Source organism: Epinephelus lanceolatus, chromosome 14, assembly GCF_041903045.1.
Source record: "Epinephelus lanceolatus isolate andai-2023 chromosome 14, ASM4190304v1, whole genome shotgun sequence".
Taxonomy (NCBI): domain Eukaryota; kingdom Metazoa; phylum Chordata; class Actinopteri; order Perciformes; family Serranidae; genus Epinephelus; species Epinephelus lanceolatus.
In genome coordinates, this window is record NC_135747.1 from 19,890,214 (window position 1) to 19,903,347 (window position 13,134).

At 40.7% G+C, this 13,134-nt stretch overlaps 1 protein-coding gene across 1 annotated transcript; it reads right to left on the bottom strand.

Annotated features, from left to right (window-relative positions):
• Positions 1–509: 509 nt before the first annotated feature.
• Positions 510–8,178, bottom strand: LOC117251415 (tubulin alpha chain-like). The gene is made up of 4 exons (XM_033617686.2): positions 7,982–8,178; positions 2,857–3,079; positions 2,474–2,622; positions 510–1,783 (listed from the first exon to the last, which is right to left on the bottom strand). Exons 1-4 carry the CDS (start codon positions 7,982–7,984, stop codon positions 809–811), a joined length of 1,350 nt encoding a protein of 449 aa, XP_033473577.1. The 5' UTR covers positions 7,985–8,178; the 3' UTR covers positions 510–808.
• Between the last annotated feature and the right edge of the window lie 4,956 nt (positions 8,179–13,134).

Here is a 13,134-nt window from a genome sequence, read left to right on the forward strand (position 1 = left end):
AAAATCAATAAAAAATGCTATTTAGTTGGATAGAACCAGGTCTCAGAGTTTCAGATACTTCCATCAGGGCGGAGGCTTTGTCTCCCTAAATGTAGTTCTAAGCATTACACATTGTCCTTTGACTGCTAAGATATATATGATGATGTCTAAAGTCAAATCTCTAAATGTGTCAAGACAATACATGCATGATAGTGTGCACTACGGCCCGTCTTAATAATGTGCACTAGGGCCTGCCCTAACTTCCTTACACCACTGAGTCCTAGAAAATAGTTCCTACTCAGTAGAAGTGTCTCAATAAGCAGGATTTTACTGACCTCTAGTGGCTGAGCTGTAAAACTACAACATTCCAACTAAATTTGGTTCAGCAATGACACATAACACTGAACATAAATAAATACTGAATTTTAGTGGGTGCAAAATATGATACAAATATATGATCATTTATCAGTAAAATCTTTATAAAAATGTTTAATGACTTACAGAAATGGAAGTAAAAAAAAGAGGCAATATGTTTGGAGGATGGATTTATTGAGCAACAACAAAGGTTTCAAACTTATAAAAATCTGATTATTGCAATACTCTGTCTTTCTGATAAAACAAATTTTTATTAAACAGATATAAACCAACAAAAACACTACAGTACCTAACAACTTTTATGGTACAACAAAGAACCTTTACAGGTAGGTACATTTTTAATTTAAATTTGAAACAAATATGCAAAATTTGTTCTATTTCTTAAATATGGTCTATTTAAAAAATAGACTAGTTTTACCCCTGAAAATCACTGGCAACCGCTTGCTAGGCCCGTCTAATATTCCTCTCCTTCCTCATCCTCCTCAAAGGAGTCGATCCCAACCTCTTCATAATCCTTCTCCAGGGCAGCCATGTCTTCTCTAGCCTCTGAGAACTCTCCCTCCTCCATGCCCTCCCCAACATACCAGTGGACAAAGGCTCTCTTGGCGTACATGAGGTCAAACTTGTGGTCGAGACGGGCCCAGGCCTCAGCGATGGCTGTGGTGTTGCTCAGCATGCACACAGCCCTCTGCACCTTGGCCAGGTCTCCTCCAGGAACCACTGTTGGAGGCTGGTAGTTGATGCCCACCTTGAAGCCAGTGGGGCACCAGTCCACAAACTGGATGGTGCGCTTGGTCTTGATGGCAGCGATGGCGGTGTTGACATCTTTGGGGACCACATCACCACGGTACAGCAGACAGCAGGCCATGTATTTACCATGACGAGGATCACACTTCACCATCTGATTGGCTGGTTCAAAGCAGGCATTTGTGATCTCAGCAACCGACAGCTGCTCGTGGTAGGCTTTCTCTGCAGAGATGACGGGAGCGTAGGTGGCCAGAGGGAAGTGGATACGAGGGTAGGGCACCAAGTTGGTCTGGAACTCTGTCAGGTCAACATTCAGGGCTCCATCAAAGCGAAGTGAGGCTGTGATTGAAGACACAATCTGGCTGATGAGCCTGTTCAGGTTGGTGTATGAAGGCCGTTCAATATCTAGGTTCCTGCGGCAGATGTCATAGATGGCCTCGTTGTCCACCATGAAGGCACAGTCGGAGTGCTCCAGGGTGGTGTGGGTGGTCAGGATGGAGTTGTAAGGCTCCACCACTGCGGTGGAGACCTGGGGGGCTGGGTAGATGGCAAACTCAAGCTTAGACTTTTTGCCAAAGTCAACTGAGAGTCTCTCCATCAGCAGGGAGGTGAAGCCTGAGCCAGTGCCGCCACCAAAGGAGTGGAAGACCAGGAAGCCTTGGAGTCCTGTGCACTGATCAGCCTACAGATACAGAGAAACAATTAGAAAGACTGAAAAAAACAGCATTACAGCATTACATAATTTGTATCCATGCCTAAGGTCTTTTGTCTGATGTGCATGATCAAAGAAAATTCAGTGCATGGATTCATGGAAATGAGCTGTTAATTATATGGAGCCCTGTTAGGGCACCAACACACCGAGCCAATGGTTGGCCGCTGGTTAATGTCGGGTCATCAGTGAGCATCTGTCGCTCTAGTTCCTGTTTTTGGCAGACTGTTGAATCGGAACTGAGAGAAGCAAACTAACGACTTGAGTCAAGATGGCACAAGGGCAAAACAACCTTCAAGTAAGATTATTTTTCTAGCCATTGAGCTCTTTTGCAGAAACGGCTCATAACTGTTTGTGTTATTGTTTGCTAGCATACAGTAAATATCATGAGCTAACTGGGTAACTAGCATCTTGAATCCATCCTATAAGTCTTCTGGTTTCCCCTTTTGATGACAAATACAGATTACCACTGCCTGCTGGTGTGGACAGTCATGTCCTCTCAGACAGGAGCGAACGTATGTGCTTTTGGCTGTAGTCTTTGCAGTGTGCTTAGGTGCAACTTTTTGGCTGAGACACAGGCAATGTGGTGTGTCTGGGCCTTTAGAGAACAAAGCAAGTAAAACTGTAAACTGAAACCAGACAGCTACTGCTCAAGTGCCTTACCAGTTTGCGGATTCTGTCTAGGACAGAGTCGATGATCTCCTTGCCAATGGTGTAGTGTCCACGGGCGTAGTTGTTGGCGGCATCTTCTTTTCCTGAGATCAGCTGTTCAGGGTGAAATAGTTGACGGTACGTGCCTGTGCGTACCTCATCTGGGAAATAAATGACAATAGCAACGGTTGAGAAAAGTAATTCATCTGTTATAAAGGGCTAATAGTGGGTCAGTCATTTCAAAGGCTCACTAAGACACCCCATACTTTGAGCTATTTTCCCAGGAAAACTCTCTTGCATCTGTGCCACAAAGTAAGATACTACAATCTTCTGAAAATTTCTCATTCCTAATATCTACAAACATTACAAGCTCTACATCATATAACACTACTGACCAATGACAGTGGGCTCCAGGTCAACCAAGATTGCTCTGGGGACGTATTTCCCAGCCCCAGTCTCGCTGAAGAAGGTGGTGAAGGAGTCGTCGTGGCCTCCCACGGGCTGTCTGTCGGGCATGTGGCCGTCCGGCTGGATGCCGTGTTCCAGACAGTAGAGCTCCCAGCAGGTGTTCCCCATCTGGACACCAGCCTGGCCTACATGGACAGAGATGCATTCACGCTGGAAGAGAAAAAGAGGAGTCGTTAAAAAAGGGGGCAGAGAAAAGGAGCTAGGGGAAATAAAGAGGAGGGAAGTGGCTTGCATACTGTCAGCAACTGTGTGTTGTTCTTTTCCAGTAAACTAAGAGCTAATTGATTTTTGCTTTGCAGAATATTATGAATGGCAAATTGTATCATGATCACATTTTGCACATATACACACACACACACACACACACACACACACACACACTACAGCTGCAGGAATCCAAAGGAATCCAAAGGAATCATTCAGAAACTTGGCCACTAGGTGGAAGCAAAGATACATATGGGGGAAAGAAGGTTGAACAAGCAAAACAGATTCTCTGCAGCTGTCACTGGGACTCATGTGACTGACTGTGAGCAAGACTCATGAGCTGAAATGGAGGTCGAGTTCACAGAACTGCAGTTAACATTCATGCTACAAAGATGACCCAAATAAAAACAGGCCTCACTGATGGAACAACCAAAGAAATCACACAATACTTGGACTACCACGTGTTGTGTCTGCTTACTATGATGAAAGCAGTAGCTAACATAAGTTTGTTAAAAGAGAAGAATAGGGATTACAGCATTAAAAAGATCTTCAAGGGTTTCCAAATAAGGCACTGGAAGATTTAGGAAGCCTAACAGTATTGAAATACATTTATCCAACAATTCTGATAACCTACAAAATAAAGATTAAATCATGGCAATGCCATCTAAATGATTCACAGGACTTCATTACACTCGTATCTCTGTATTTGCATTAGCATCTTGCTACAGTATTTGCACAAAGGCATGACTGTTTGGTTATACAAAGCAGATTGTGTGAGCAATGAACTGACAATAGGCTACACTTTGTATGCTGGGCTATTTCACACTTATCTGATGTTGTCTTTATGTTAAAATAAGACAGGTTGCTTGAGTCAGATCACATATAAAAGCGCTGCTAGTATTGTAACCAAATTTGAACTAAATTTGAGAAATAAAGACAGATTAGAGTCAAAGTCAATTCGTAGTCTTTGCACTTGGAAACAATTGACTGTGGCTCGGAATAGATTTGGGCAATGTGACAAGATTCCTGAGATGGAATAAATTAGTCAACCATCAGTAGGGATGGGATTATATACGACTGTCGTGTGTCATAATAAATAAAAATTACGACCCAATTAGTTGATTATGGTGAATTTCCATTATTGTGATAATTGTAAATATGTCCAGCAACATCCAAACAGCCTGCTGGGCAACAAGCAATAAAAGACACTCTTCAAAAACAGTGTTTTTCACTAAAATGGATGTTCTATATGTTGCTTAACAAAATGCACAATAACATGATTCCAGTATGTTTAGGGCCATTTTAAGAGTATTAGGCAACAAATATTTTGATGATTATTGGAATAATATGAGGAATCACATTTATTTTGACCAGGATAATTGTGACATAAAATTTCCATATCAAACCATGCCTAAACATCAGCAATTTTACTATATCATCTGTCCAATGGTCCCTTTCCCTTTAACACCTCTGGTAGCATTGGACCATTGATGGCAATGTTGCAGATCAATGAGACTGACTACTGGATTAAACAGTGATATTTGAATCAATGGGATAAGGACCAACCTTGATTTGGATGGTATCTAAGTTGCTGGATTAGCCCAAGTCAAGACATCCCTATCTGGTTAGTATACTACCGCAAAAGTTGTCAACAGACTTCCCATAGAAACAAAATAAAATATACAATAGGTTATCCATATCACCCACCCTAGTTCAGAATGATAATACGAACCAGAGAAAAGCAAGTACATCATTGAATTCAAAGAGATGCAAGACACAAGAATGCATCATAATCCATCTTCCTATTACTTTATTCCACTCTATTCAACAGTGACTACCCTTGACATACTATATCTCCACCTTACATCACGTCAGGCTGCTATTTTTATCCATCCCCCAACATTCCCCTTCTCAGTGATCAGACAGACAGATGAGGGAAAGTGCTAGAGGGTGAGGGCTGGGGGACACTGTGGCTGGAGGGTTTTAAAGTATTATCCAGTATAATTTTAGAGTCTGTAAAATCTCACTAAATCCATGTTGATCAATGAGGATTTTTTTTTTTAAAATTGCATTCAACACTGTATCAACAGAAGCTATCTGAAGCAAAGATAACCCACCACAGAGTGGCCTGCATTTTCAGGTTAGCAGAGCACTGTGCAGCAGCTATTTTCGGTTCCTCATACTAACCTGACACCTAGCAGCAAAGGCTCTCTGTTTCAGTAAACATCCACTGGCAGTCACTAAAATAGTGGTCACTGTCAGGTGGGATTTCATAACTGATCTGCTCAAAGTTTGCTGCAATTTTTATTTAAAGTTAAAGCTGGAAATAATAAATGTAAAGGCTACAGATACTTTCTATTGAAATAAGGCTGTTACTGAAATACTGGAATGTTTTTTCTTTTTCCTTTTTGCATAACCATTTGTACATAATCAATTCACAACTAAAGACAAACTATTCTCAACCCAGACCTTTGCCTTAAGAACCTGTCAGGGTGTGTCTGTACGTGACATAAACAAGGGCATGTCTGAGCCCACACTGACTTGAGATTCCAGTTCTGTTGGCAGCTAAAACTGAAAAAATAAAATGAACACTTCACATAGATTGAGAGAGTGAGGGTGGAAAAGTGAACGTGATAAAGAGAGCAATCAATTTGTTAAAAGCTTTTTCAGGTCAGCAGACATGAGAACAGAGATCCCTTAATACCATCGGCCCGGTGCACACTGCCTCTTATAACAGGAAAGCAGACATACTGTAGCATAAAGACAAGGTGTGGATGGATAATGATTGAATTAAATCTCGTCCACACCCAAACTGCTATGTATTTAGTTTGTTATGACACAGATGAAACCATGCTTCAAGAGTAAAGCTGACATATGGAGTCATTCTTTGTGCGCCTTTTCATTTTGCTTTGTTATTTAGTTTAATCTTTAATTCCTTAGCCAACGCCTTATTGTAGACCAGGATGTGTTAACGCCTACAGGCCAGACTCATGTGATATTTAGTAAGGATATGACACTTCGAGGATGGTTCATGATGATTTAAGAGACCCCCCTCAGCCCAAAATCTGCCACCCACAGATCAGAGTGTCAACTTTGGATCTAGCAAGTGAATTGACATGGTTTTATCTGCCTGTTGTTGATGATCCTTTGACCTCTCTTCTTTTGCCAACCTCAGGCCAAAACCTCCCATTGAATGTGTGTCAAAAAAAACTGAGATTAAAGCATGGTGTGCTGGAGAATCAATATCAAGAGTGCCAGACAATTTGTAGATACCAATGGTCAAGGATGTACACTATTGATTCTGATCTTCCCTGTGGTGGTGCACCAGTCTTACTCAATCGATGTGCTCCAACCTGATAAGCCCTAAATGGCTTACTAGTTTACATCTGTCATTCTCTCGGGAAAAATGGTCAAACTAGCTAAAAAGAGGCATGCTAAAGATGGAAAAGTTACGCAAAAGGTTTAACAGTGCCATAGGCCACTAGGCCATACAATACAAGTAGTTCCACAAGTACAGGAAACATACAGTTGCTGATTGGTTCTCATGACATCTGCTGAGCACATTCATGCACTCAAGGTAAGCCTCCCTTTTGAATTCAGTGCATGACGTGTTCTGACGTGTCATGCTAAAGAAGTGCTACAGGCAGTGTGGCAATTCTACAAAACATTTTGCACAATAAGCGGCACAGCTGTGCGAATTCACTTATGATTGTTGGTGTACTTATATAACTATTTTATAGCTCTACAGCATGCATTTAGTGTAGCTTTAAGGTTTCATATTAGAAACACAACATTAACAATAAAAAGGAACTGAACTGAATGGATCAGAACTATTTGATAAGGGCGTGTATACCGAGCAGTGTACCCAGTAGGTAATGATAGCAGTTGGTTTTTATAAGCACTCAGTCCTGACAGTGCTAACAAGCTGTGTTTATACTACACTGTGCAAACAGGACACAAAGGTTGGTGTGTGTGTATGTGTGTGAGTTCATTTCCTACTTAGACATAAGACTAACCATGGTGCATGTCAAAATGTGATTACAATCAGCTTCACCAGTAACATTCCATTCACAATGGCTGCGAGGTTATCTCTTGCATTTGGCATGTAGTTGCCATTAGACCCATTTTACTGTGAATCTTTTATTTCCTACTTTTTTTTTTAACGTGCTTTCTACTGCATGGAAGCAACCTTCAATCTGTTGAAGTTAAAGAAACCCTGCTCACTCTTACACTTTAGGTGGCTTTTTACAGTTTGGAGGGAAAAGACTGTGTCCTACCCTGCAGGAACACTCCTCTCAAACTGACCTGACTTGTTGACAGATGTACTATGAGACACACCTAAATTCCTGACTGAACTGACGCATAACACTTCACCAGCTAGTAGCCTAGGATAAAGCACTATGAACTTCATAAAACTATTGTTTTAGAGAATCTTTTCACTTGAAATGAGAAATACTGGACTATTGACACAATAAATGCTGAAAAACATAATCACACAAGGCTGTATAACATCATTATGTATGTTTAATATCTCTTCTCCTGATGTGCTGTAAATGTAGACTGATCATCACCACCTGCTCATCCAGGCCAGCAGCCAGCTCAGCTTTACTGCCAGTCATTGAGTCTATTTCTGACACAAGAGTCCCTGCTGCAGCAGGGCTCACTCAGAGGAAGCACAGTTGCCACATCGCACCTTCAATCTGACACATTTCCCAAGCACATTTTAGATTCACTGACGCACGATGTAAAAGCACCAGCGGGAACAAATATTTACTCAGTTTTAAAACACAAACAAACAGAACTTTGGAGTGGAAATTTCTCTCCAGACAAAACTAAAACTACACTTACCATTGTGGCTTCTTAGTAGAATGGGCTTTGAAAGAAAAGCAACTTGCAGCTGGCTTTGGTTTTTAATCAGGAGCTTCTCACGGCCGCCGTCAATGTGGTGCGTGTGAGTGAGTATTGCCAGGTGGGTGAGGAGCTGCCACGCTTTATTCCACTGCAAACCACTCCCACCTGTCTCTGTGACGGGACCATAGGACGGGACGCGAACTGTGGGCGCGCAGGCCACTTTGTGTACTGCAACATACAGTGAGTTCTTGCAGATAGAATTCATCACAAAAAGTTTGAGAGGCCATGAGTCCCACTTTTATCATTATCTTTATCAATATAAACAGTTCTACGGAGGCTCTGAGAGGCAAATAAAGACAAACATCTACTGATCCATTTCCTAAATCTGCTCTTATTTGCTTTTTTCCCTGTGTTTATGACTTAGAAAAATACCTTGAATGGCAAGTGAGGAAAAAAGTTGGTTATCTGTTTTCTATGTTTGATCTGAATTGCTTTCTTACCTGTGTTTATGACTTAATTTGATGCCCTGGGAGGCAAGTACAAAAGAAAGTGGTGATCCATACTCTAAGTCTGATCCAATCTGCTTTCTCTCTTGCAATGATAGATAGATAGATAGATAGATAGATAGATAGCCCTGGGGTCCAGATTTCTCCTTAGTCATTCATTTAAGGTCCACACAGTTTAATATATTCAGTGTCGTAGTTGTCATTGGCCATGACATTAAGCTAGTTTGCTGTCTCTGTCAAGTAGCTGTCCATTAGTTACTTTGTTTACCGCAGGAAACAGCACTTCAAAATTAAAGTTCTGTGCCGGAAAATCATTGTACTTCAAAATTAGGTGTGTTCTTTACAAACTTGACATGTTCGCGGGTCACTTGCGGTCCATTCAGAACGCACCCGCAACCTACTTTTGACCCGTGACCCACCAGTTTGGAGCCACTGATCTGAATTGTTATTATGACTTAAAGGTCTAGTGTGTAGGATTTAGTGGCATCTAGTGGTGAGGTTACAGAACTGCAACTTCTCCAATGTGCCAAGTGTGTAGGAGAAGTAGAATAGCCGACACGAAAATGCAGTCACATGAAAATATGAATGATCCTATCTTGAGCCAGTGTTTGATTGTAGAAACAACATGGCAGACTCTATGGGAAAGGACCAAGCCCCAAGGGACAGTGCCAGGTTTTGAAGCTAATTTTACATAGTGGCCAAAAGTGGAATTACAATGGGTGGGTCCATGACGTGATGCCATGGGGCCCAAAAATAGTTTTCCCCATAGACTTACATTCTAAAAGAGATGCCTGTAAATTAGTGGATACCTTTTTTGAGCATTATAACCCTGGCAAAATGACTGGTTTTACTACTGGGATCTGATCAGTTTGGTCTGATAACATTTTTGAAGTCCTGAAGAGCTGAAAGAATAAATCATTTTATCCCCATTCAATGTAGCAAGGTGCTAAACCGGGGCCCGTGCTTTATCCAGGTCTCTTAACACTTCCATGGAGAGGATCCGCTATATAGATACAAATGGTTCATTCTAAGGTAACAAAAACACATCTTTTATTTTCAAGTGAATATAAACTAGTAAGAGCATTGCAAATAATTTTATATGCCATTCCAGCCAACAGATGCTCCAAAATCCTACACATTGGACCTTTAGGTACAGGTGAAAAAAGGTTTTTGCCATGACTTTTTTTTTGTGCGTGTGTGAAAAAAAAGTTAAGGAGAAAAAAAAGGTTTGTCTTGTGGGAAAAAAGTTTTGGCGGGTGATTTTGAGATAAGTTAGAAACTGTTATTGTCTGTCACATTACATGAAATGGAAATTTGCCTTCAGCATTCTGGCAACAGACAGTTATTATAGACCTGGTTTGCCGTTATGGTTATGGACCAGTTATACAGGTTCTGGAGTTGTAACTGTTCCCAGTTATCTTGCCAGCCTGGTTAACCACCTGGGTCAGCTTCTTCCTATCTATCTGAGAGGTTCTCATACTAGAGGACAATGTTATAGGTGAGAATACTCTTAGTGAGTGACTTGTAGATGATGGTCAGGGTGTGTTTGTTGGCACTGAAACTCCTTAATTTCCTGAGGAGAGATAGACGCTGCCTTGCCATTTTGTAGATGTAGTCTGCATTGGGCCCAAATGTTAGTTTATTGTCAGTAATTGTTCCCAGATATTTAATGTGGGTGAGCTTCTCCACTTCCTGCCCCTTCATAATAACAGGCTTGAAGACAGGCCCACACTGCTTACTCCCATCATATCGCCCAGACACAGCTCTTTAGTCTTACTGACATTAAGGTCAGGGAATGTGACACTGAACCAGGTGGCAAAGTGGTCGATGTGCTGAGAGCAGGAATGGTTATTGACATCTTGCAGGGAGGCAACCAGGGCCACATCATCACAATATCTATTATCTATTTTACCTCATTTGTATGTATGGAGAACAGGAGAGGAGATGAAAACATCCCTGTGGAACAGCGGTGTTCAGGACAAGACAGTAAGAGAAGGTGTTATTAATACTAACTTGTTGGGGCCTCTGTCTCAGGAACGCCCTGAACCACAAGAAAGGCTGCTGCTGACTTTCAGGGCGCAACTTTTCAAGAGAAGATTAAAGAGTAAATGGCAGGTAAATTGTTTGGTCAGTATAATTTTTCTAAGCATTTGTTGTTGTAATACTCATTTCAGCCACAGTATGCTGAAGAGCACCACAACCCCATGTTCTAAAGTGGACTTAAAGCATTTATGTTTTCGTCTAGGTGACAGGCAAGACATGACAGTACTGCCCCTGGAGACAGGGTAGTGGCACATAAGCCTGTTGTGGCCAAAAAAAAAAAAAAAGGGAAGAAAACACCTGCCAAAACATATTTATTTATTTTTTCCACGTTTTTAAAAAATATATGTGGAAAAAAATGGCCTGGCAAACATTTTCCCACCTGTTTCACAAATGAAAAATGTATAAAGGAAAATAAATAAATAATAATACCGTGGCAATTTTTTTTGTGTATCTATTGAGTCATAAAGACAGGTGAAAAAAAAAGCCAATTTAGACATTTACGACTTTAAAAAATGGAACACCAGATTACATTTTCTCACTTGCCTACCAGGACTTCTGCAGAAATACAATACACTTAATCCAAAGTGCATTATAGCACCAAAGTCAAAACCATGTGTTTCTGTGTTCACACACTGTGCACACAGAAACACACTACGCACACAGTAACACACTGTGCACACAGAGACAGCAAACTCTTATGACTAAGATTAAGACAATAGATAAAGAGTGTTTTGTCTTGTTAGAATTAAATCTTATTTATTCTTTTAACTGATCCTGATTAATTGTTTTACTTCATAGATTGTTAAATTCATACATAGCAATATGTCTCAGAGTTTCTTTTCATGATCATGATATAAATGCACTTCAAAGTCATCACAATGCTATCATTTTTAAACTTGTGTTGGGAAACACCAAATCCCCCTTTTTCTTTCATCATTTATGCCAGTATACACATCCATTTTATTTTCTAATACATTACTTCATCTACGCTCATTTCATCAATTCAAACTGCCCTTCTTGTTTGTATGTGTACATAAGGGTCACGCCTACAGCCAGTTGTCTTGTGGGTAGGACCAACATCCTGCAAACTGATCCATAAGAACAACCCTCCTCAAACTATCATGCTGTCACTGCAGCCATTTGAAAGCTAGAGGTCGTAGTTGCTTCACCATGAGTCACTGAATGACTAACAAAGTGTAACAGACCATTTGACATCTTAGAGCAGAAGTCACCTTTTTTCCACCAGTGCAGAGGGTCCTGCAAAGCATTTTATATTTCAACTATATCAGAAAGCAGGATATAGTTAGACTGTCAAATCATAATCTCCTAATTGATGATGTTATAAGGCATATGTGGCTCACTTCATAAAATTGCAAACATTTTGCTGGATTCTTTCAACATATTCATCATGACCTCAAAAATGTTCAAATTGTTATCACTACCATCATCATTTAATTTATTTGTTCTACTCTGGGTCCCTTTCTGTGTTACCAGCACTTGCATTATTATCAGTGAAAAGACTTAATTGTGGGGCGCTGGTTGAGTCTTATACCCTCAAACAATAGAAGTGGGACACAGCTTTATGACTCAGGCAACACCTATGAGGGCATAACACATGAAAGACAACAGCGTTGGTGTGTGCTTTCCTGGTGATAGTTAGCAATACTTCAGCTCACAGATCATGAACCAGTCATAAAGACTGGGAGAAAAAAAGGTACATGTTGCTCATTAATGTGGAACCAAAGTGTTTTAATTTAACATAATATTTCCATTATGCTTTGTGAGCTTTGTGTTGAAAGAATATTATACCAACATCAATGGTCCTATTTGTTACGGGTGAGTCTCACAGCCTCAGGAGAGAAACTCCCTGCTTATAATGAATAGGGGTGCATGGTAGTGCACAGTGTGATATGACTATCATCTTCCTGGCTACACAAATGTGTTCACAACCAACAGACTTTGTCTAATTGTCACTTTTCACTAACATCCACTGCTTTTTATGGAGAAAATAACTGCATGCAGTTAGAAATAAATATCATGACAGCAAGGAGGAAGTCCACATGATATCTGTGAATAAAGAAACCATAGTTTGCCACAGTGTTGTATCTCCAAACAGTAGATTACCCTGAATCAACACTCCCCTATTAGAGCAGATGCCCGCTGGTCTTGAAAGTGGTTTGACCTGTTTTAAATATAACAGAGAGTTATGCCTTTGAGCCATGGCATTGTACCATTAGATTGGGTTTTTCCTGCCAGCTGAAACAGGCAATTATTCCACTGCCAGCCAAGTGAAACTATGAACATGTGAACTGTACAATCTATTTGGTGCAAACGGCCTTCTGGGCTCAGAAATCTGAGGAGAAAACACCTATTTTGGAATTTAATTAACATGATTTTGTGCCTTTTTTGTCTTAGTTTTGCCCTGTTTCTGTGGCAGAGTGGAACCAATCTGGCACGCAGTTGCTGTTTACTCCACTTCGTCAGCTGACGCCTTATAAGGCGGTTCACATGTATTGAGTTTCTCTACTCTCCCAAGGGGCTGAAGAACTAGGGAAGGAGGAGCAGCTTTCATATATATTGTATTGCTTAATAAAGAGTGAC